The sequence below is a fragment of the Terrapene carolina genome, unplaced genomic scaffold (assembly GCF_002925995.2).
Source record: "Terrapene carolina triunguis isolate 2854851 unplaced genomic scaffold, T_m_triunguis-2.0 Scaffold629, whole genome shotgun sequence".
Classification (NCBI taxonomy): domain Eukaryota; kingdom Metazoa; phylum Chordata; order Testudines; family Emydidae; genus Terrapene; species Terrapene triunguis.
Genome location: NW_020664980.1, coordinates 11,369,123 through 11,391,734, shown reverse-complemented (window position 1 = coordinate 11,391,734; position 22,612 = coordinate 11,369,123). Strand labels below are relative to the sequence as shown.

The window sequence follows — 22,612 nt, the reverse complement described above, 5'->3', positions numbered from 1 at the left end:
TTTTTCACTCCATCACTGGACCAACACTCTTCTGCTGGCCTTGTCTGAATGAATGTGTTATACTGTACTTGGAAGTGAGCCCATACACATTCCTGTATACATTGGGGTGAAATTCAGGCCCCACTGAAGTCAATGGGAGTTTTGCCATTGAACTCAGTGAAGTCTGCATTACACCTATTGATAAAGAAAATGCTTGTGAGCATGCACTGTGCTTGGCTATTGATAGTCCTAAATTCTAGGTTTTATCTTGTTTTCTCCTATCAGAAGCCATGTTCTCACACCTAGCATGTCTTAGTGTTTCACATACACATATTTAGTATTGTACAGTACCAGCACCAGTACCAGCCACTCTTTGTGAAATGGTCACCCTCATTCAGGGTCAAGATCAGTAGGCAATAAATAATAGTCAATCCGTTATAATTTCTTATAACAAATATGCACAAAAGTATCTTACTAGGAAATGATATTTAGATTGGTTCAGAATAATGTATCTCTCTGCCCGTCAGTTCAATCCAAATTCTACTTGACTAATGAAACCTGGCACTTCTCTTGAAATAAAAAGATGCCATTTTCTACCTCAGGCTGCTCATGAGCTGATGGCCGTCAGACTCAGTACAAAAAGAGAATTTACTTTTACATCCAGTTCTTTTGTGAAATTATTTTCTGGTTTCACCTGATGTTATACCTTTATTCGTTTGTACTGCTTTAGGGGGAGCTTGGATTGCCTGGTACACCTGGAGTTGATGGAGAAAAGGTACCAGATGTATGGTTTTATAAAGTTATAACTGTTCTGGTAGGGCAGTTAGCAGTTTCCAGGATGCTGTTCAGATCCCACACAAGTTGAATTAGTTTTGTGTAGCTCATGAAACATTCTCTCAAATTCTTTAGTAAATCTTAAATTTCTGCATTCTCTTCAGCCACTAAATTAAATTCTACTGCACTGCAAAATCAGTATTTACAGTGTTTAATATTAAGGGATGTTTTGATGTGTACTGAAGAAGTAGTAATATGGAGAAGAGGGAGGTATCTGTTGCTCTTTAATATTTAGATAGATAGAGCTGTATCTATAGATACAGATCTACCTTTCTCCTAATAAAGCTCTGATCTGTGACCTGCAGGGATCTAAAGGAGACCCAGGAAATCCTGGGATAATGGGACAAAAAGGAGAGATCGGAGAGATGGGCTTGTCTGGCCTACCGGTATGTCTGTCTGTCAATATATACATGGGGCTTATTGCCTCCAGCATGTTGTTTCCATAGATGTGTGTTATATATCTAGATGCTTTGTTAGTTTAAATTATATCGCTCTCAAATCAATATTACTGTTAACTCATAAGCTTAGTTCTCCTTGTTAACAGTAATATTAATGCTATGATCTGTCAGAACTCTCAAGGAGCTGAAGAAATATTTGCAAATGGCATTGCTTAGCTAAAGTCATTTTTAGAATACATGAAATGATTCACTGATGGAAAACAAAGGTGATTAACTGAATAAGAAGAGGTACATTTTTAGCAAAGGGCATGAGGAGTGAGCTGCATGTTCACCACCAGTATTGTTTCTTCAGCAGTAATACCACCATCAATACAGTAAGATACGATTATTATTGTACAAACTTATGCTAGGCTTTCTCCCCATGTTCTTCTTTCTCCACCTATGTGTTTTGTATCTTGAGTAGCGCTGTCACGAAAGGTACCTTGTTCTTCAACCTGTTTTCCATCAGTACTGTAATGTAAGTTGAAAAATGCACTAGCTCTTGGAAAATGTGAAGCAAACTCACTTGAGGGGACAGAACTGTGTTGATTTATTAAGGAGCTATTTGTGATGTCTAGAGAGGTTTTTGGTGGAAGTTGCAGAAACACATTCTCAGGTCCCCAAACAACATAGTTCTCATAGACCCGTGCAAAACACTTAAAATTATGTGCTTAACTGCCATTTGAAGTCATTGGGACTTAGGCACGTGTCAAGTTCTGGGTACCACACTTTTTAGGAAAGAGAGAGTCCAGAAGAGAGCAACAAAAACAATAAAAGTTTTTAAAAAACCTGGCCTATGAGAAAAGGTTTAAAAAACTGGGCCTGTTTAGTCTTGAGAAAAAAAGTCTGAGGGGAGACATGATAGTCTTCAAATATTTTTAGGGCTGTTATAAAGAAGATGGGGATCAATTGTTCTCTGTGTCCACTGAAGGTAGGACAAGAAGTGATGGACTTAATCTGCAGCAAGGGAGATTTTGGTTAGATATTAGGAAAAACTTTCTAGCTATAAAGGTAGTTAAGCTCTGGAAGCTTCCAAGGGGATTTGTGAAATCCCCGTCATTGGAGGATTTTAAGAAGAGGTTAGACAAACACCTGTCAGGGATAGTCTAAGTTTATTTGGTCCTGCCTCGGCCCAGGGACCTGGATTCGATGACTTCTTGAAGTCCCTTCCAGCCCTTTTTGGGGCTTAGAGTTAAGCATGTGCTTAACTGCTTTGCTGAATCGGAGCCATAAATATTAAGGAGCCAATGGTGCAAGCTGCCCCGTGTGGGTGAAAATCAGTGCAGCTCAGTGATGACAGGGAGGGTCTGCTCAGGCAGAACACAACATGCAGGATCTGAGCTTCAGCAAGACAATGGAAACAGTAGCTTTCTCAGTAGGGAGCCCATGTTAAAAACCTTATTTCGGCAAAACACCTTTCACTCATGTAACAGTCCCACTGAAGCGAATAAGAATTTTGCTTGAATAAAGACTTCAGGATAAGGTGAGAAAAATATATTTTTCTCTCTTCTTATAGCCTTTTTGGAAGCCTTGGATGTGTAAACTCAGCATTATGTTTTTACCATTTAGGGAATCGATGGGCCAAAAGGAGAGAAAGGAGAAACCGGATCCCCGTGTTTGCAGAACAATCATGTAAGACATTATCACAGTGTTGTTGATACTATCAATATTAAAAGAAGTCGGCGTGTGCATAGGCTGCAGTTATATTTTTAGTCCTTTAGGTACATGTAGCGGTAATGGTGATGAGCAAAACACTGCATTTTCAACTAGAACTGATGCACAATTCTTCCTCACAGAGTGTAGTGTTGCGATGCATCTGTGGATAGCTCTGCAAAGTTAATGTTCTTTTTAGCCTTAGATTGTACATTGATCATGGAAGTGTTGAGCAGCGATGTGGTAATTATGTCCTATTCTGAAAAACACCCTTGTGACTTTATTGCGATTTTACAGTATTTACATATATATTTTGTTTGCTCATTTTAAATTATTTTTTAAAGTTGGTTTCAATTAAAGCTTTTTTATTAATGACACCAGAACTGAGATTATTTGTTTTAATGAAATAGGAAGCCATTCTTCTCAGGTCTGCATGAAAGGGGATAGATTCCTAAGAAAATTAGAGAAATCACATTTCAGGCACTTGTATTTTGTGACTAGAAAATGCATTGAGTTTGAATAAGTTCTTCAGATGTTTAGGGCTGGATCCACAAAGGTACTTAGATGCCCAAGTCCTGTTTTTAGACACCACTATGATCCAGGTTGGCTGCTGCCTCACCTTGTAAGCACCTAAACTCACTCAGCACCTAAACTTTTACAGTATAAGGTCCCTTGGTGCCTACCTCTGAGCATTTGCACTACTGCCTCCCTCTAGGCACCAGCGTGATCCCCGCACAGGGGGACGATAGGCACTTTACACCTAACTTGCCTGCAGGGCCCCGTCAGGTAGGCGTGCTCAGAGGCCACCTAGCTCTACATACTATGAGAGAGGGAGGGAAGACATCCCTTATCTCCTTTAGCCCGGTGGATAGGGTAGACCACCAGTTCAAGTTTCCCACCCCTGCCTGATTGAGGAGAAGAGGTTAGAGTAGGGAAATGCCACCTTGCAAGTGAATGCCCTAACCACTAGGCCGTAGAGTCATTCTCACTTTCTCTGGCCCAATCAATATTTAATTATGGTGGAACAACTTCAATAGGAGAGCTTGAGGGGCACCCATCTCAGAATATCCCATAATTCAGCTGTCATATTGGTCCAGCAGGTGTCATTCTTCTCCTCCTTGACAAGTCCCTTTGTGAATCCAGGTGTTATTAACTAAAACTGGTTAAACAATAATCAATGACCACACTATTTATGTGTTAATATGGCACAATCCAGTACATGCTACCAACCCACTTTAATACATAATGAAATTCCTATTTTCAGATAATACCAGAACCAGGACCCCCTGGATTGCCAGGCCCTATGGTAAGTTTATGACGAACGGCACTTACAGTAGAGAATGTCTGAAAATTCATTAACACATTAAATTTATTAAAGAAGGAGGTGCTCCATTGTCTGCTATCCTACGCACCTTAGACTTCATTGAGCAGTCTGAAGAATTAGGGACTAACAGGCCATAATGTGGTTTCCAAACTAGCTTGAGACTATTTCTTGTGTTCTGTAAAGTTTTCTCTAGAAAGGTCTGAATGCTGTGTTTCAGGCCCTGAATCAGGAATGTACTTGAGCACTTGTGTAACTGTATTTGCAGTTGATAACAGTGCATGCCCCGGCATTTTAGGAATAGAAATGGCAAGAACTGCCATCAGCATATACACTTGTACAAATTAGGCTGGATTCTGGTCCTACTGAAGTCAAGGGAATTTTGCCATTGCAGAATTGACACCCCCTGAGCTTATGCAACAGAGACCTCTAAGATGTCTGGGAGGTGGCAAACGTAGGACAAAACAGAGCCTTGAGATGTGCCAGAAGATTACAGACTAGTCAACGTACTGAGCACATTTGTAGGTCGGAGGAGGAGGCAGCATGTCTTGGGAACTATTCTGAGGCACTGAATAAGGGAGCACTTCTGATACAGTTTAATTAAGATAGCACCTATAGCTTCAGGAGAAGGGATCCCGAAGGTCTTTTCCAGTTCACTTGGATTCAAAAGGATATTAATGTTGGGGTGCACGCTAAGCAGCAGAATGCTTTATAATTTTCCCTCTTCGGAAAGCCTTCTGTAGCCTTCTTTATCCAAGGTTAATTTCAAAGGATTTTGTACATTATGCAAGAAATGATTTTTCATTCCTATTGAGTTGGTCTAGGAGAGACAAAAAACTTACATCCATCTTGAGAAGAAGCGTTTGAGATTAAATAATTATAATACATCACTGCCAAAGACAGATCTGTGGGTCTAACACAAAAAATGATTGGGGAATTGTATTTGATTATATTTAATTGACTTAAAAATCTGTTTTTTTCAAATACACCGTTGTCTTCCCTCCAGGGTCCTCAAGGAATCCCAGGTCCCAAGGTGAGTCAGTACATTAAGTGTTTGTCACACAATACTCCCAGGCTGCTGGTGCATGACTGAGAGAGAACACAACATAGGGGCTGGGTTTTAGAATTGCTGAGCATCAAAAGCATTCATTGACTTCAGTTGTAGTTGTGGGGGCTCAACATTTTTGAAAATTAGGCCCATATTGTATCAGCAATATGTCCTCCAAATGGACTTCTGAACTTGAATCCTCTTTGTGATTCTGTTTGCACAGAACGTGTGATGTAAACTGTTTCCTAACCCATCCGTTTAAACTTTTAGTTCCAAACATTTCTCATGTGATGTATTCAAGAAAACTTACTGTTCAACTGTACATATAAATGCAAAGTATTATATGTTTACAGGGAGGCAGGAAGATAAACTTCAGATAGATCAGAGGTATTGACAGTTGTGCTTTTGCATGAAATGGAGTTGATGTACTAACTGGCCTTTTCCTTCTCCAAGTACTGTAATTCTGATCCTAGATAATGCAGTTCTCTTTTACATTAGTCCTGACCTGTCCTCAGTCACATTGGCACAATTCCTCTGGGCTTCAATGGCAGTTTCACCAAAGTATATGAGAGAAGAATTGAGCCCAGGGTATTTATAACCTACCCAGTCCAATGCTCTTATGTACACTGCTTCCCCTTGGTAATTGTCACTATCTTTTCATGCAGGGCTTGGATGGCGTAAAGGGAGAAAAAGGTGACCATGGTGAGAAAGGGGCAACTGGTGACACTGGGCCACCTGTGAGTAGCTTGGTTTGTATGTGGGAAATCTGCTAGCTTGCATTTTTTGCTACAAAAAAAGGTTTAGTAGCAGTTTTCCAAATCCTTCTGATAGATCGCTTTTCTTTTTAGGGTCCTGCTGGTCCCCCGGGACTTATTGGCTTACCAGGCACCAAAGGGGAGAAGGTAATAATTCAGCAGGGAAAGCGAAGATGAAAATATATTGTAATTATAATGAACTGGCTAGTGTATATGCAAACCTTCCCTCTACTGGGTATAATCAGAATTGCAAAACTGTGGGTCAAAGGCACTATACTGTTAACCGCTAACAGGTGCTCCTTTAATTCAAGTAGCAGAGGCCTGTGTTTTGGGAGCAGCAGGATCTGAGTTCTATTCCTGCTATTTCTTTGACGTTCAGAGTGGCTACAGCATACAGCATGGTGACACAAAGGAAGTCCTAGGTACCCATGGAATTGTTGGATTATGAGTACTTCAAAATCAAATGAATTCAGTCCTTAAGGGGCATACACCTGCTTTGAGACATTTTTACTTTGAGGCAAAAATATAAAATAAATTTGAAATCCACTCTGCAGTCTGCTTTGGCATCCATCTCCTAAGCCAGTTAGCTAATGGAGTGAAGAGAATTCCTAAAGATCTAACTCTCAAGCTGAACCAAATATACCCTAATTATAGGCTATATTGTCATTTTAATGATAAAAAAAATCCATTTTTGCTGACAAGTAGACTATCAGCCATAGAGTCCTCAGCAATCACGGGGTTCCTGTTAGCCCTGTTAAATAAATGTCATAGTACATATATTCAGAGAGGACTTAAATCACTAGCGAATAGGTATCTGATGAGAGAGCTTTATAGGCTAAGCAGGGCTGCATCTACGGAGCTTATCCATAAGACAGAAAAGAAAGCCAAATGTATTTCTGAGCAGCAGAATGCAGCATAAGGCCCTTTACCTCCCTCCAGTTTTCCTTTTGCACACACATTTTTTATTCTCCTAGTAGATGTGTATGACACAAATGATAGCATCTGAGTCTTCTGAGATTGCCATGTTCTCCAGGGCATTAATATATTTAAAAAGATAAAGACAATCATAGACTTACTGAACCAAATTCATCCCTGGTATAAATCCAAAGAGATTAGTTTGCTGGATTTCTTCTTTTTCAAAGTAGTCTGTAGTCAGCTGTGCTGTAATTACAGTGTCTTTAAGATTCTCCAGTCACCTTCCATGTGAATAGATATTAATGCTTTCTCCCATTACACCTTTCTCGCTAGATTTCTTAATTCCTCAAAATTTGCTTTCCAGAAATCTAATATGCATGTACTACTGCATTCTGTGATCCCGTCCCTTATTATCTGGATCTAGCCAGCTGTTATTCTCTCTCTCTATCACTTCCTATCAATTGGAAGTCAATAGAGTTACACCAGGGACAATTCTGACCTACTTTTGTCAAACACAGAAGATTCTAAATGATACAGTTTAGCTTGTCCACATTCCCCATGTTTCCAGGTAACATGCACCTGCCTTAAGGAGAATTATTGTCAACAACAATACCAAATCATTTGCATATGAGAGCTGCAAAAAATACTTTCCCTTTAACTCTCTCCAGCCGTTGTTTGCTTAAACATTAGTTATGTACATTTATATTGAGTCCCAACAAAACTACAAGACACAGAGTTCACTTAGTTATTTTGCCAAATAGTTCTAAGTTTACATATAACATAAGAAACACTTAACATGACATCTTTTCTTCTTCTTTATTTTTTTTATAACCCCAGGGCAAGCCAGGGGAACCAGGATTAGATGTAAGTATTTGTTACGTTATTTTAATTGTGGCATCTGCGAACATCAAACATTAAAATGGGTGGTGATTTAATTTTAAAAATACTTATTTTCCATATAGGAAATATAGCAAACACTTTATCTCTCATTTTCAATTAAGTCTGCTGTGCCCAGAGGAGTGATCTGGTGGATGAGAAGTGGATTTACTGTAACGCACTTATTGCAGTACAGCCATTAGACCACTCCACTTCATGCCCCATAGATGTAACTGTCCCACAGTTTGATTGAATGCTACCTAGTGGATGGATGAGGAATTTCAGCTTCATTAAGAATATATCAGACTAACAAAATCAAAATCCTTGTCCAGGGGATATGATACCATGAAGGTATATTAACCCATTAGCTTTCCCCCAAAGAAATCAGCCACTGATGTGTGCAAAATATGTGGTTTCTTTCTAATTGACCTTGTGAGCTAGCATGCATTTGATGGAGTTGTTTGGAACTAAACTTACAAATACCTTTCTCATATTTAAAATTCTCTTTATAGGGTTTCCCAGGTCTACGAGGTGAAAAAGGAGATAAAAGTGAAAGGGGAGAGAAGGTCAGTATATTTTATATCTTTCCTGGTCACAAAGGGCCAGATTCTGTCCACACAGTCATGGCAACCCTTTTAAGCCAACAAGGTTAAAACAATGTAAATAGGAGAAGAAGTTTGCCCAAAGATTATCCATGAAATTTTTTGTGTGCATCTATATGTACATACACACAAAAACCCTGTACATTGTATATAAAATATTTAATAGAAATGTTTTCACCTCAATAATAATGTCTCCTGCAGTCGCTGCAACACAAACATTGCAGCCCTGTGCCCTAGAGCATGAGAACCAAAGAATGAAGAGGACGTAGTCTAATCAATTTTTATTTTACTGACCAAACTGCCAGAAGTGTTTAAAAAAAAAAAAAAAATGAAACCTCATCAGTGGTGAAAAACGTCAATTAGGGATCCGATCCTAAAGTTCTGACTTCAGTGGTATCTTGCACAAGCAAAGACTCAGTGAAAATTGAGTCAGTGTCTCAGGTTCTGTCCATAGATGCTTTAAAACTCTTTCTAATGTACAGATCCAAGGTACACCTCTACCCCGATATAACACGAATTTGGATATAACGCGGTAAAGCAGTGCTCCGGGGGCGCGGGGCTGCGCACTCCGGCGGATCAAAGCAAGTTCGATATAACGCAGTTTCACCTATAACGCGGTACGATTTTTTGGCTCCCGAGGACAGCGTTATATCGAGGTAGAGGTGTACTTGTAACCCAGGTAAGGACAGTTGTTAAAAGTATAAATATTATCTTGCAGGTTTCACTGACTAAGGTGAATGGGAATTGACTAAACATTTCTAACCTGTTAGTACTACAGGGCCCGTGTCCACAATAGAGAAATGTGCACTGCATCAATGTTAAGCAAGGCCTACACTGGTGTGGTTTACTCCAGCATCTCACTGGTGTGAGTCCCTCTTTATGTCAAAGCAGTGTACCTACATTGAGGTAGAGCTGGGTGAAGAATGGTAATTCCATTTCATGGAGGATTTCAAGTTTTTAAAATTTTGGTTTTGTTCTGATTTGGAGCAAAACCCCCAAATTCTGAATTTTCCATGACACAGAAATCCAGGCGGAAAGAATTGTTTTGAAAAATCAAAATGATGTGTTTCAATAATTTCAAAACTAAATTCTGTCTGGCAGGGAACTGGGAGCCCCAGCTGAGCCAGGAGCCAGTGTAGGTGGGCTGATGGGGAGATAGGAGCATGGAAGCCCTGGGGAGCCCCAGCTGAACCAGGAGCCTTGGAACTTAGGAACCAATGCTCCCAAGCCAGATGGCTCCCTGGGCTGCCTGGGACTTGGGCAGCCCAGGGAACCAACCAGCATGGGAGCTGGGGAGCCTGGAAGTTCTGGGAGCCCTGGCTCCATGACAATCTGCCAGGCAGGCTGCCGGGAAGGCAGGTGAACTGGCAGAAAACCAGAAATTTGCCTCATTTTCAATGGAAATTCATCAAAATCAACATTCCAGCATTTAGATTTTGATGAATCGGCATTTTCCAACAGAAACCCATCCCACTGGAAAATTTCCGACGGGTTCTAATTATGGGTTTGCCTCATTGTAACTACCGCAGTGTATCGACACCATTGTGAATCATTCCGTGAAAATGGTAACACTGGAAGTCTTGCTCACATTAAAATTGAACTGTCAACCTTCTATGTCAAGTGTGGTTTAATCTTTTTATGGCGTCAACAGGGAGAAAGAGGAATACCTGGCAGAAAAGGAGCCAAGGGGCAAAAAGGAGAACCAGGACCGCCTGGGTTGGATCAGCCTTGTCCAGTGGTATGTGATTATTTTGCACAAGGGGAAAGCTTTACCTTACATCCCATGGCACCAAGAGTACCCATGACACTCTGCTGTCAGTTGGAGGGCTCTGTTTGACAGCTCAGTTATTTTGCACTAGATCAGAGCAGATTGCTATTGTTTTCTGACTTTTTTTTCCCCAGTGTTTCTTTTAATCTGCGCTGCTAAGGCATCAGTGCTCAAGACATATCAGCTCAATGTAATGATCCTGTACTTGCCAGATAAGAACTGGCTGCAGTAATAAAGATAAGGACCTTGTGTTAAGGACCTTCTCATTATATTTAAAAGTCAAAGATAGATGTGCAGTAGATAGTTCACCCTTTTAAAAGAGTGGTGAGTGTTTTTAGCCCAGCACATTTCTGTTCAGATCTTGGGGATTTGGAGGACTATGAGAAGAAGATTAGATATTGAGCCAAATTCATTCCTCAAGTCACCAAACATTACTTTAGTGAGGTTGTACTGGGGTTGAATTTGGCTTGTTTTTTTCTTCAGAAATTTATAGTTGATTGCAGTGCAAATTTCTCAATTTATAGATTAACTCAGGTTAAAATTAAACTCCCTTTCCTGCGAAATAAGGACAGCTCATGCATTAGTCCAAAGGCCATGTTTTAGGGCTGGTTTGGCAGTCTTGGCACATTGTGCTACCATGCACCAGGGGCACCTTTTCATTGTGAATTCCCCAAGCTGTCAGTGAGTCCAGGGGAAGAGGCATGCCATTGAGTGGTCCCTCTGACAGCTGCTCAGAATGGGACAGTGACTAGCACCAAAGGGCTGTCTCACCTCAGACAGCAATTGGGACTGGTTGAGAGTGAGAGAGAATCCGAGAATCTTCCATCCACTTCCTCAAAATTGCTGGTTTTTAGACACCAACATTAATCAAACTTACTGTGTATGTTTCCAGAGTTTCACATTCATTTGATAGGGCCTACATCAGTGGTGGGCAACCTGTGACCTGCGGGCCGCAAACGGCCCGTCAGGGTAATCCGCTGGCAGGCTGCGTGACAATTTGTTTGCATTGACTGTCCGCAGGCATGGCCACCCGCAGCTCCCAGTGGCCGCAGTTTGCCCTTCCCGGCCAATGGGAGCTGCAGGATGTGGCGCGGCCACTGGGAGCTGCAGGCGGACAGGCCTACGGACGGTCAATGTAAACAAACAGTCTCATGGCTCGCCAGCGGATTACCCTGACAGGCCGCAGGTTGCCCACCACTGGCCTAGATAGCACAGTTAGATTCTGTTTTATGTCAAGGTGGACAGGTGAGTGAGTTAATAGCTTTTATTAGACCAACTTCTGTTGGTGAAAGAGAAAGCTCTCAGCTACACAAAGCTCTCCAGGTCAAGGTAGTCCTCCTTTTCTAAACGACTGTTTTCTTTATACCTGTAGAATGGGTGTGTTGGTGCTTATCCATCTTGGTAAAATGCTTTGAGAATTATGGATGAAAGTTACTTTTTTTATTTATTAAAGTAACATGGTTTAAATCAGTGGTTATAACTTATTCCAGCCATAGTGATCTACTGTGAGGTACATGCTTTAAACAAGATATGGTAGATGATTCTTTGTTAGGCCTGGTCTACACTAAAAACTTTTGCCAACATAGCTTGTCAGTCAGAAATGTGATTTTTTTTTCTTCCTTCTCCCTACCTCTGACCAATAGAGCTGTGCTGGCAAAAGCTCTGGTGTAGACACAGATATACCAGCAAAGAAGTGCTTTTGTCGGCATATCTTACTTTGTTCAGGAAACTGGCATAAGCTATACCAGCATTTGTAACTCATTTTGGCTTCTGTGGATCAGCTTTCTTTGTGTGTCAAATTATTTTACTTCCATGGTTTTAAATTTGCTGTTATAAAGTTATAAGACGTTTGATGACTGAGTTGATGGTGTCTAGATGAACTTGCGATTCTTGTCATCAAAATTAGATTTACTGTCATTTGAATCCATTTTCTTTCTGTTGCTGATGAAATTATGTCTGTTTAAGTAACTTTTCTGTGTCTTTCATCAATCTCAACAAGCAGTTCATTTTTAAACAGGGAGATCGTAATATTAAAGGCGATAAAGGGGAGCCAGGCTTACCAGGCCTGCATGGGTTGAGCATACCCTGCCCTTTGGTATAGTATCTCCTCTCTTTTCCTTTCTTGCATGGCTCGTGTGTCTAATTGTTTCTGAAGCTGCAAAGCCCTTTCATGATGGATATATGAGTGCATTTCCCTAAAGAGAGAAGGAAACACACATAAGATTCAATGCCAGTTTGTACTTCTATGGAATGGTGGTCATAGGAGTACACTGACAGGCCATGCATGAAAAGAGCATTTGCTGTGTCAGAATCCAGTTGCCCGCACATATTAGCTGTCAAGTCAACAGGTTAAAGTGCAAAGATTATGTGAAAAGGTGTGTGCTTGGCTGTGCTGTGGAAAGTGACTCTGCATGGCCAACTGAAGGAGCTTGCTGTGAGAAACATAAAAAAATATGCATGTTTAGCTGGTCTATATTCTTCTTCCAAGCAACCAAAGGGCAGTACACAGTCATTCTGTTCCCACATGGATCAAGGAAACCAAATATATGCAGGAGACGCCAGTGAACTCTTGACCTTTGCTCCTCAGAGTAGTTTTATCTAAAAAGTATTTCCCATTCAAATTACAGGGAATACTTCAGTACAGGTAAATACCGAGGTGTGGTAAATATCAACTTTTTAATGGCATTCACTGTATATGGAATCTGGTTTCTTCTGTATGTAGACAGTATATACACTTGCTGATACATTATTTTCATTTCCTAACTACTATGCATGTGGATTAACCTATACCTGATTGTTTCAAGATCCTGCGTTTGAGTAGTTGTCATCCTGCACTTCCTGACCTGCTGCATAATGTTGCTGTGTGCTATTGAACAGGTTTCAGTCCGGGAGTAGATAGCATGCTCCCTGTGTAGTGTTTGCAAACTAGTTTTTAAGTCTGTAAAGTGCTTTGGGATCCTCTGGGGGGAAAGGTACTATATAAATGCAGGTGATTATTATTATTGCCAAAGTAAATATATGGGTTGTATATTTTTAATGAAAAGTTTCTGTCTGGGGCAAGATGGTGACTTTACTGTACTTAGCAAGAGCCAAAGGAGGAGAATAGGTCATACTTGAACCCTGAGTCATCTTGCCAGCAGAAAGTGCAGGACAAGACAGAGTGGGCTCAGGGTTGGCTTTGACTGATGGATGTCTGAATGTAAGAGCTGGATTCCTACTCCAATCCTCCAAGCTCCTCCCATCCTACTATACCCCCGGCAGCAGAGGGCAGGAATTTACCTCTAGCAAATACAGTGTTCAAATGTGTACTATACATGTGTTACTATAGCATGACCTGTGTATCATGACATGAGTAATGTTGTGAGGGTGTCATTCCCCTGCCACATCTGTCACACTGGGCTTCATGTAGGTTAGGTTATCTTAACTTATGAAAGTTAATGCAAAATATAAGTAATAGGCTGTGAAATGATGGACAGTAGGGGCCTGGTTTTTAAAAGGATCGGCCCAAGGTCCACGTGCATTTTTCACTTATATTTGCACACAGACCTGGTATTTTCACACACAATACCTAATTAGTTACCTTTCTACCGACTTATGTGTGAACACCCAATTTTCACACGCACACACAGTAATTACATGTGCAGAAATGCACACAGATGGGCCTCATGCTCTTTAAAAATCCAGCACCAAAAACTGAGTATATATAGGTGTCTTAATGTGCTATTTCTTCCAATGTGGCTTTGAACTGGAGAGTTGGTTCATATTCACGTCTAGCCCCTTTCCCTTCTAAGGATAGGTTAATTAATTCATGTGTCACATGCACACGGTTAATTTTTTCCCCCTCACTATAGCCAAACTTTACCAGCTTTCTGATCTTCACAGGACTCTGATACGTCTGTGTGTCAGTAACTAAGCATAAAAGGCCCAATCTTTACACCCGTGCTCCCACTGAGTAGTCTGTTACTCCATGAGTCATTATTATTTGTATTACTGTAATGCCTAGAAGCCCTGGTCATGGACCAGGACTCCATTGTGTTGGGTGGTGTACAAAAACAGAACAAAAGGATGGGCCCTGCCCCAGAGCATTTACAATCTAAGTGAACTCTTATTGAAATCAGTGGAACGACTCTGGACTTCTCAAAGGGATTAAGTGTTGCAGGGTCAGACTAAAAGAAACTGAGATGTCATTTTAAAAAAAACTAAAACAAGAAAACCACCAAAAGATGTGTGTTCCTGCAGAATTCCCTTCATACATGCTTCTGACAGCATAAACCCCACAGCCATTTTAAATCAGGATGTGAAATGAATTCACTATGATTCCAAGTTTTTTTAATTACTTCTGATACAGTAATTGTTTCTCTTGCATATGTATTTTTGTTTATATACAAATATATGGTTTTGCATGGTAATTAGAGTCAGTCTTTGTCGGTTGTTCTGCTGAATCTTACACCATCATGATGAATGACCTGAGTTTTTTTCAACATGACACTTAGGTAACTTCCAACAGAAATGACACCTGTGAATTAATTTTTTCAGGGACCAGATGGACTGCCAGTACCGGGATGTTGGCACAAGGTACAGTGAACCTCCCTGTTTTGTCAGTGGTTTGAATTTGGTTGCATTTTGAGTTTTTGTTTGTATTTCTGAGCTTCACTTAAACGGTGCAATGGAGAAGGTACCTTACGTAGAAATTGCCCTACCAGATCAGAGCAGAACTTATGTATCCCTGTCTCTTACAATAGTAGAACCAGATGCTACAGAGGAAGTGCAAGATACTCCACAGCTGACAATTGCTGAATACCTTACTCATAAACCTTGTCCATAAAGAGCCAGTTTTTTTCAGGCCTGGCTTTACCAGGGCTCCATTTTTGCACTTCCAGTTTAGGGACCCAGTCATGTGCATAGTTAGTTAGTTTAGTAACTTGATTAATATGGGTAGCTCACATTTAGGGGAGTGGGATCACTCATGTAAAGAAAGCTACTCAGTGTACAAAAATTTGCAGGTTTGCGCCCTGGGTCACTTAGAGCTCTTTGTATCTGGTTTGTAGGCACACTTAGATGTTTCTGCATCCAAGTGGCCTACATTACACTGACAAATATTTGCACCTGCCAAACAGCTAATCTTGCCCAGAGAGTGTAGGGGTATGTGTATAACATGTATATATAGTCCATTTAGGAAATATAATGATATGAAAAAAAAATTAAATGTTGAAGTTGTTGTGCTCAAATGAAAAGTAAGTTAAGCCCAGATTTTTGAGATAAATATCCCCTACTCTAGCCAGGCAGTTCAGAATGGGGATTGTGCCAAATGCTTCCTCAGCAATAAGTTTCAAATAAATGTATTAAAATTATTTTTTTCCCAATGTAAAATCTTCTTGATGCCATCAACGAACCACAAAGTATTTAAGAATGTAGCAATTTTTGAGAATGTATCATTTTATGACAGCCCAGATACCATGGTTTTCAAGGATGCCATAGTGCTTGTGAAATTACTGTCAGGGATAGCTTTAATGAATCGGGAAGGGTGGAAGCTTGTTCCTGTGCTGAATGTCCCCTGCTACCTGATTCGTGACGGTGGTTGGCTCAGAAATCTGGGTTTAACTTAATGTCCATTCTAGCTTTACAGTTCTCTGTTAAGCCCTGCCCATACTCTAGCTTTTAGCCATGATTTTGAAACCAGATAGAGTTTTGGTCTCTTTAACCAAGTTACAAATCATTCGGTTCCATACAGGATAGGGGTGCTGGAACAATTTTTATCGTGGTGGTGCTGAAAACAGAAATCTTGTATTTGATTATTACAACTTCAAGCCATGGGGTGCTGCTGCACCCCCAACACCCCTACTTCCAGCACCCCGATACAGAAATATTTCTGCCATCACAATAGTGTGTCCACACCTACCACACTGCCTGAAAGTGTTTGTATCAGTGCATTCTAGGAAAATCTGGGCAGCTATTCCATAATGCCTCAGTAGTGGGGATAAAGCACCTAAATGACATGCACACACAAGCGCAGCAGCACACAGGACAGTGCATTGTGGGATACCTAGTGCACAGACAGCTAGGAAGGAGGACTGCCCAAACCAATTGCCTGCATATGGTTATGGCATTTTCTCCGTACCACTAAAGGACAGTACTGTAAACTAGTTACAGGCAGAGAAGCATATGCCAGACTAACACTCTGGCAATGCTGGGACATTGGTAGCTGACACAGTTACTAATCAGATTTTAACCATGTGATATGGGGATATAAATCAAGTTCAGAGTCAACCACATCACTAGCTGGTTACAAACTCAGAATGTGGGCAGGGCCTTAAAGGAACATATTTAATTCTATGTTGATTCATTTAGTTGTTTAATATTAAAAAGTCAAAAGGGGTCAATTCTTACAGCATTAACAATAATTAACTACTTTGCAGTGAATGAGTGTAAAGAAACATTCCTGTCTTTGTGATTAAAACATTGTCTGTATGTTTTTTTTCAGTGATCTCTAACCATGAAGCATAAAGTATGTAAATAATGTGACATATTTTGATCTTTTAATTTTTGTAAAAAAATATCAACAGTAATATATTGAACTTTTTTATACTGGATGCTGTCATTTATGGACTTTTAAAATGTTATAAAGTTTCCCAAGCCCATAGGACATGCATGGAACTATTGGGAGTTTATATACAAACAAGCTGCAGTGGATGGGAATAATCGTATTTGCTGCTAATGCTACTGTGTGGACTAACAGTACTGAGACAATTTGTTGCCTAGTGTGCCTTAGAGCATGGAGGAGAAAGATCCCTCTTCTAAATTTGGCTTTCAACTCTGCATTTCTGTTGCACACTCACTAAAAGGGTGAAAAAACATGGCTGAAAGCAAAAAAGAAAAGAAGAATGCAGCCCTAGAAATGAAAGAAACTAATTTGTCATCTGGCCGAGTGAAAGGACTTTCAGCTGGCAGAGAAAACAAAGCCAACCCCATTCGCTGCTACATGCTCCCACCCTGATGGAAATAGTAAAGTTTTGGCTCAATATGATGAATTCGGCCATCTGTGCATGCTTCAACTGCTAATGACAAAACTTGTATCTCGGGAGGAAACGTACTTTTCACCTTCTGGGGTGTGTGGCTGAAGAGTTGCAAGAGTCTTGCTGGGGATTCCGTCTTTGTTACTGCAGAATCCAGAGAACCTGGGAAACCTCATCTGCCAAACACACTTTTAAAAAAAATTGCTATCTTAGGCTCGGCGCATAGTGAGAACTCTGCTAAAGTCTTTTCTAAAGCAAGAGAGCACTTACACTGGGGGGATCCCAAAACTCGGTAGAGGTCACAGTATGAAATATGGTATTCAATTCCCTTGGTTGGTGGGGTTTGTTTTGTGAACATTATACAATTTGATCTGCATACTCAGACTTTTCCTCCACCTCCTTCTCCCTGTCTCTCTTTTTCTTTGCTGTAAATGAGTTTGAACACAGGCTCAGTCTATACCACTTACCCACTCAAAAATACTGGGTGAACTGAGATTACAGTGACACAGTAATCTCATTCTGCAAGTTACCTTGACCAGTTCCATTCCATTCTTGAAGAAATGAACATCCAGAAAGCCTAATGGCTTCTCTTTATGGGATGGGGAGAGGGCTTAACAGTAGACGCCAATGACATTGAAAAGTGGACAGACAAAACTTGGATGTACCGGTAAACAGGTCATCAGAGCCTATTTCCTATATCAGCTAAAGCCTAATTAACCAAAAGCTCAAGACCCAGGCTTTTAGGACATGCTGATTTTGTAGGTGATGTACTAGTAGATGAGAGAACAGGAGCAGTAAGGTAGCCAGGCAGATTGGAGAAACCTAGAGTGATTGCATAGCCATCAAGTACACTGGTCTTGGATAGGAGCTGCAACTGCATGCCTAGCCATATAGAGCGGAGTAGCAGCGGGCCACCCACGGGGGAAGGGATGGCGTTCCCATCTTGGAAGGAGCTCTAGAACTGGCTGAGGAGAGTTGGCTCTAAAAGGAAAAAGTTGCACGGCAAAGCATTGCAATCCTTTGACCTCTGTGCTCCTCCCAATGCACTTCTTTAGTAGCATAATGTAACTAAAGAATAATGAGAGAGGAAACATCAAAATTTTGTGCCTGTGGTGCTTATTGTGTTGATCCAAGCCTTGTGTTTAGATCATTATTCCATTGAGTCTACGGGGCACATGCAGGCTTGTGATGAAGTGAGGATACTGGGATAAAGGCAAGAATTATTGAGCTTTGCTCGTACAAGTTAACCTAGTGCAGAGTTAATTCCAGATCTAGTAATATGAACAAGGGTAATGTGCTCAGTACTGTATGCTGCTCTCCATTAATGTCTCCAGACAGATAGTAGAAAGTTTCAGAATGATGCCTATGAATTATCATCCATGCCTTAGTGCATTATTTCTACTGGATTTATTTAGGAAAGCCTCCTAGACAACAGAGAGCATTTCCTGTATACTGATTAATGTTTGAAATGGACATACAGCTCATCAAGATAGAAGATGTGGACTACATAAAAGATTCACAGGAATATGCAGTTAACTTTATTTCTTATATTTATCAGCCACTCTGATTTTGCATTACTTGTCTTTTTTTGTTTAAAGACTATAAAGGTGTATATTGTATTTTTTACTTTTCTCTATAATTATATTGATTAAAAATCAGATAAACTAATAGGTCAAGAAACAGGAATTATATAATTTAACCAGCAATAAAAAATTCATTTAAATTATTTCTAATTCATGAGGTTAGCTATCACTTCAAGGGGAGATTCTGAAAGGCACAAAGGGCAGTACGCACTCAGTTCCCTAGTTCGCGTTAACATAGTCCTGTTTGACTATGTTAAAACGAACTTTTAGATATCTTTTAGAGCACGCCAACAGGATCTACATGGGGCATTTAGAGTTCAGCATACTGGAGTGCTTTACAAATCACTACTCCTCCAGTGCATTTTGCCAAGCCAATGTAAACAAGCCCTAAAGCTAGAGTGGTTTATTTCATTCACTGTTGTTCAGGGCAGTCCTGGCCGCATGCTGCACCCTGTCATTTCAGTCACGTTAAATGCCCGATTCTTGGTAACAGTTCCAGTACAGTTGCCCTGTCTGGCCTAGTCTATGCAGAATTTTAGGGAAATCTTCCATTGTTGGTCTAGCATTCATGTAGCACAATCGATGCAAGCAACAGTGTGATTGCACCAATCCTATAGTAGTAGTGGGAGATCTTCCTATAATTCCCGATGGGAAGATATCCTCTGGCCTTGACTACTTTCCAAATATTTCACATCATTGCAAGCTTCAGTTCAGTGCCACCAGCATATAGACATTGGGAGCCTGAGGTAGACTCACTGCCAGCATTTTAAACAACCTGATGATTTAAGCCTGCCCTTGTGGGGGGAACTGTAGTTTGCAGTTGATGCAATTACGTACTTGGAGGTTAATCAAGGAATGTTTCTCCTAGTTAGGAAAGAGATTGGGAGAAAACCCAAACTGACTCCAAACTGAACATATTTCTTTCCAAGCCGTGATAGTTATTTTTGGTAGTTAGATTAAGAAATCAAGATGTTGCCACATACTTTTTCTTTCACAGATTGCTGACATTTTCTGTATATATAATGATGATGAACTTATTTCTCCTGTATATTTAAAATCTCTATCTATGAATGTTTTCTCCTAATGCTAAAGCTGAAATATTTCTTGTGTGTTTTCTAGAAAACACAAGGATAAAATGTTTCTTAGGCAGCTTTTCAGTTTTATAGTTTCATATGTTTGGTGTCTGATGGTCTTTAACTAAACAAATCATTGATATGTGCTTTTTGAACTGGTCATTCTTGTTAATGCTAAAACTGAAAAGGATGGACTCTACCCATGTCAAAAATATATATTAAGCATATTCCATATTTTTTATGCCTGTCAGATATATTACCATGGTTATCTACTATAAAAAGGTTGTATGTTTGTTATGGCCAAGACTTCCATGACAAAAACCCTGTTCTTAGGGTTGCTTTTTTTTGTTCGTTTGTTTTCTTGTTTGTGTTTATTTAGTCACAGGATCAAATTCCTAGATAGTGTAAAACTGGCATCAGTCCACAATGGAGCAAGGATCCTTCATGATTTTTTTACAAATTTTGGCCCCAATCCTGCAGTCAGACCTGTGCAGGCAGACTCTTCCACCCACAAGGATCCAACTGCAGGATCAGGACTTTGGTGTTCTCTACATACCATGTAGTGGAATTTGAGTTTTCAACTATTAGCTAAACACTACTAAATTGTGTTATGCAATTCACAATAAAATAAATAGCATTTATTTAAATATTCTCATCACTTTCTATGGCAAACAACTTAAAGTATTGTTACGCTATGACACTTCCAGATTTATTGCCATGACAAACAGCCAGCCTCTGCCATAAATAACCTTTCATAATATATAATTATGCATCCTTTTGGCATGAAAATTCAATAAACAAAACTAGAGGTATAAAGTAGTACCCATGTGTTGGTAGATTGCATGGCAACTGAATGGTTGTTTAATGCTGCCCCCTAGAGGATATGTTTTCTAGAGAAATAAGTAGCTTTATGTCAGGGAAAGGGGAATCTGATTTTTCTGATGTTAATTTGGGGGGAACGTATGGATAACTCTCTCTCTCATGTATTTTTATGGTTGAAATATCTCTGTAAAACAGAATATTTATTTAAATACAGTTTCATATTTTCAATTTTTTTTTAGTTTGTACATTTTCTGACATGTCACCATAATGGGAAACACCATAAGCTTCTCATTTGTTCTTATTTAATTGTTGTCCTAGTAATTAATTCACTGTGCTTCTTAGATAGACAAAAAAAAAATTGCCTGAGATTACCAGCCAAACTTCTTTGAGAGGAGAGAACACTCTTAAATCTGTTGACAATATGGAAAATATTTATCTGAACAATGAGCCAAATGTACAAATAAAGAGAATTAAAAATCTGACTATAAAATGTAAACAACAAAAGCTGCTCTTAAAAAAATTATCCTTAGACAAGTACTATATATTCTTGGCCCAATTCTGCTCAACACAATTTACACCAGTGTAGCTAAGAGTAGAATTTGGCCATCTTTTTTTTTTAATGGTACTTGTTTCAGTTAGGATGCACTGTATCCTCAGTATTGCTTTCCCTCATTTTATGCATGTGATTGTTTTTACTTCATAAGCATTTTTTACCGGACAATGATAAAAACAGATTTAGAGGTAAATATTTGCTGGTGCACTTAATAAATAGAACTGGGCTTCCTATCTGTTAGCAAGAATTTTTTTGAAGTATTTAATGAAATATTTTCACTGATTTCAAGCTGCCCAAGTCACTTTAATTTGCACAACTGGCACAGATGTGGCATATTACCTTGGGTGTTACTGACCTTGGCAGCCCTACAAGACAACCTTTATGCAGAGATGAACTGTTTCACTGCGAAGAATAACTATTCTAGAAACGCAGAAAATTAGGAAGGAAGAACAACTGATCACTTTAGTCCATCCCCACTCCATTTTGTTAGTGGATCAACCAGTCTTTGGCAGCTGTACCCAAGATAGTTGTAAATCCCATATATGAATCTAATCCAGTTTTAAATACTTTGGTGACTAGTAGTTTCATCTACTTCCTTTGGTAGTCTACTGAACATCAAAGTAAACCACTGAGTACAATTACTCTTCTTAATTTGCACTCAGTCTCTCTTGCTTATAGTTGGTTCATGATTTAATACATAGTTTTAATTGTGTGATTCTTGCATGTATTTGTATTCCATTTAATCATCATGAGCAAAAATGTTCTAGTATTATTTTGTGGAATATGAGCCCACAGTAAGTGGTGAAAACCTGTCATTTTAATAATTTAAAACTGAACTGGACAAGGCACATGAGAATATACTGCAGAGACTATATAGTATTCTAGAGAATTTAGGGGGAGCCAGAAAAATATATTGAGGCATCAGCTTTCAATGCGTTAGAAATGCGAAGGCTAGGACTATATAACATGGTTTAAAAGAGAACTAGATAAATTCATGGAGGTTAAGTCTATTAATGGCTATTAGCCAGGATGGGTAAGGAATGGTGGCCGTAGCCTGTTTGTCAGAGGGTGGAGATGGCTGGCAGGAGAGAGATCATGTGATTACCTGTTAAGTTCACTCCCTCTGGGGCCCCTGGCAGACAGCATACTGGGCTGGATGGACCTTTGGTCTGACCCAGTAAGGCCATTCTTATGTTAGAACTGGCAGTTATCAAAACCACTGACTGTAGGGAACAGTATATCGGCAGTTTACAGTTCTCCTTTCATCTGCTGTAAAACCAATGAATTCCTGTGTACACCTCTATCCCGATATAACGCTGTCCTCAGGAGCCAAAAAATCTTACCGCGTTATAGGTGAAACCGCATTATATCGAACTTGCT

General features: G+C 39.9%; 1 protein-coding gene across 1 annotated transcript in view; it reads left to right on the top strand.

Moving 5' to 3' along the window:
* The window catches only part of COL23A1 (collagen type XXIII alpha 1 chain), a 327,340-nt gene extending 305,068 nt beyond the window's left edge, over nt 1-22,272 (top strand). Inside the window, exons 19-31 of the mRNA XM_026659403.2 lie at nt 710-754; nt 1,119-1,199; nt 2,820-2,882; nt 4,168-4,209; nt 5,231-5,257; nt 5,938-6,009; nt 6,121-6,174; nt 7,780-7,806; nt 8,331-8,384; nt 10,072-10,158; nt 12,206-12,283; nt 14,725-14,763; nt 17,031-22,272. Coding sequence (XP_026515188.1) covers nt 710-754; nt 1,119-1,199; nt 2,820-2,882; nt 4,168-4,209; nt 5,231-5,257; nt 5,938-6,009; nt 6,121-6,174; nt 7,780-7,806; nt 8,331-8,384; nt 10,072-10,158; nt 12,206-12,283; nt 14,725-14,763; nt 17,031-17,081 — 720 coding nt within the window. The 3' untranslated portion in view covers nt 17,082-22,272. The remainder of the gene's footprint in view (nt 1-709; nt 755-1,118; nt 1,200-2,819; nt 2,883-4,167; nt 4,210-5,230; nt 5,258-5,937; nt 6,010-6,120; nt 6,175-7,779; nt 7,807-8,330; nt 8,385-10,071; nt 10,159-12,205; nt 12,284-14,724; nt 14,764-17,030) is intronic.
* Nucleotides 22,273-22,612: the final 340 nt, after the last annotated feature.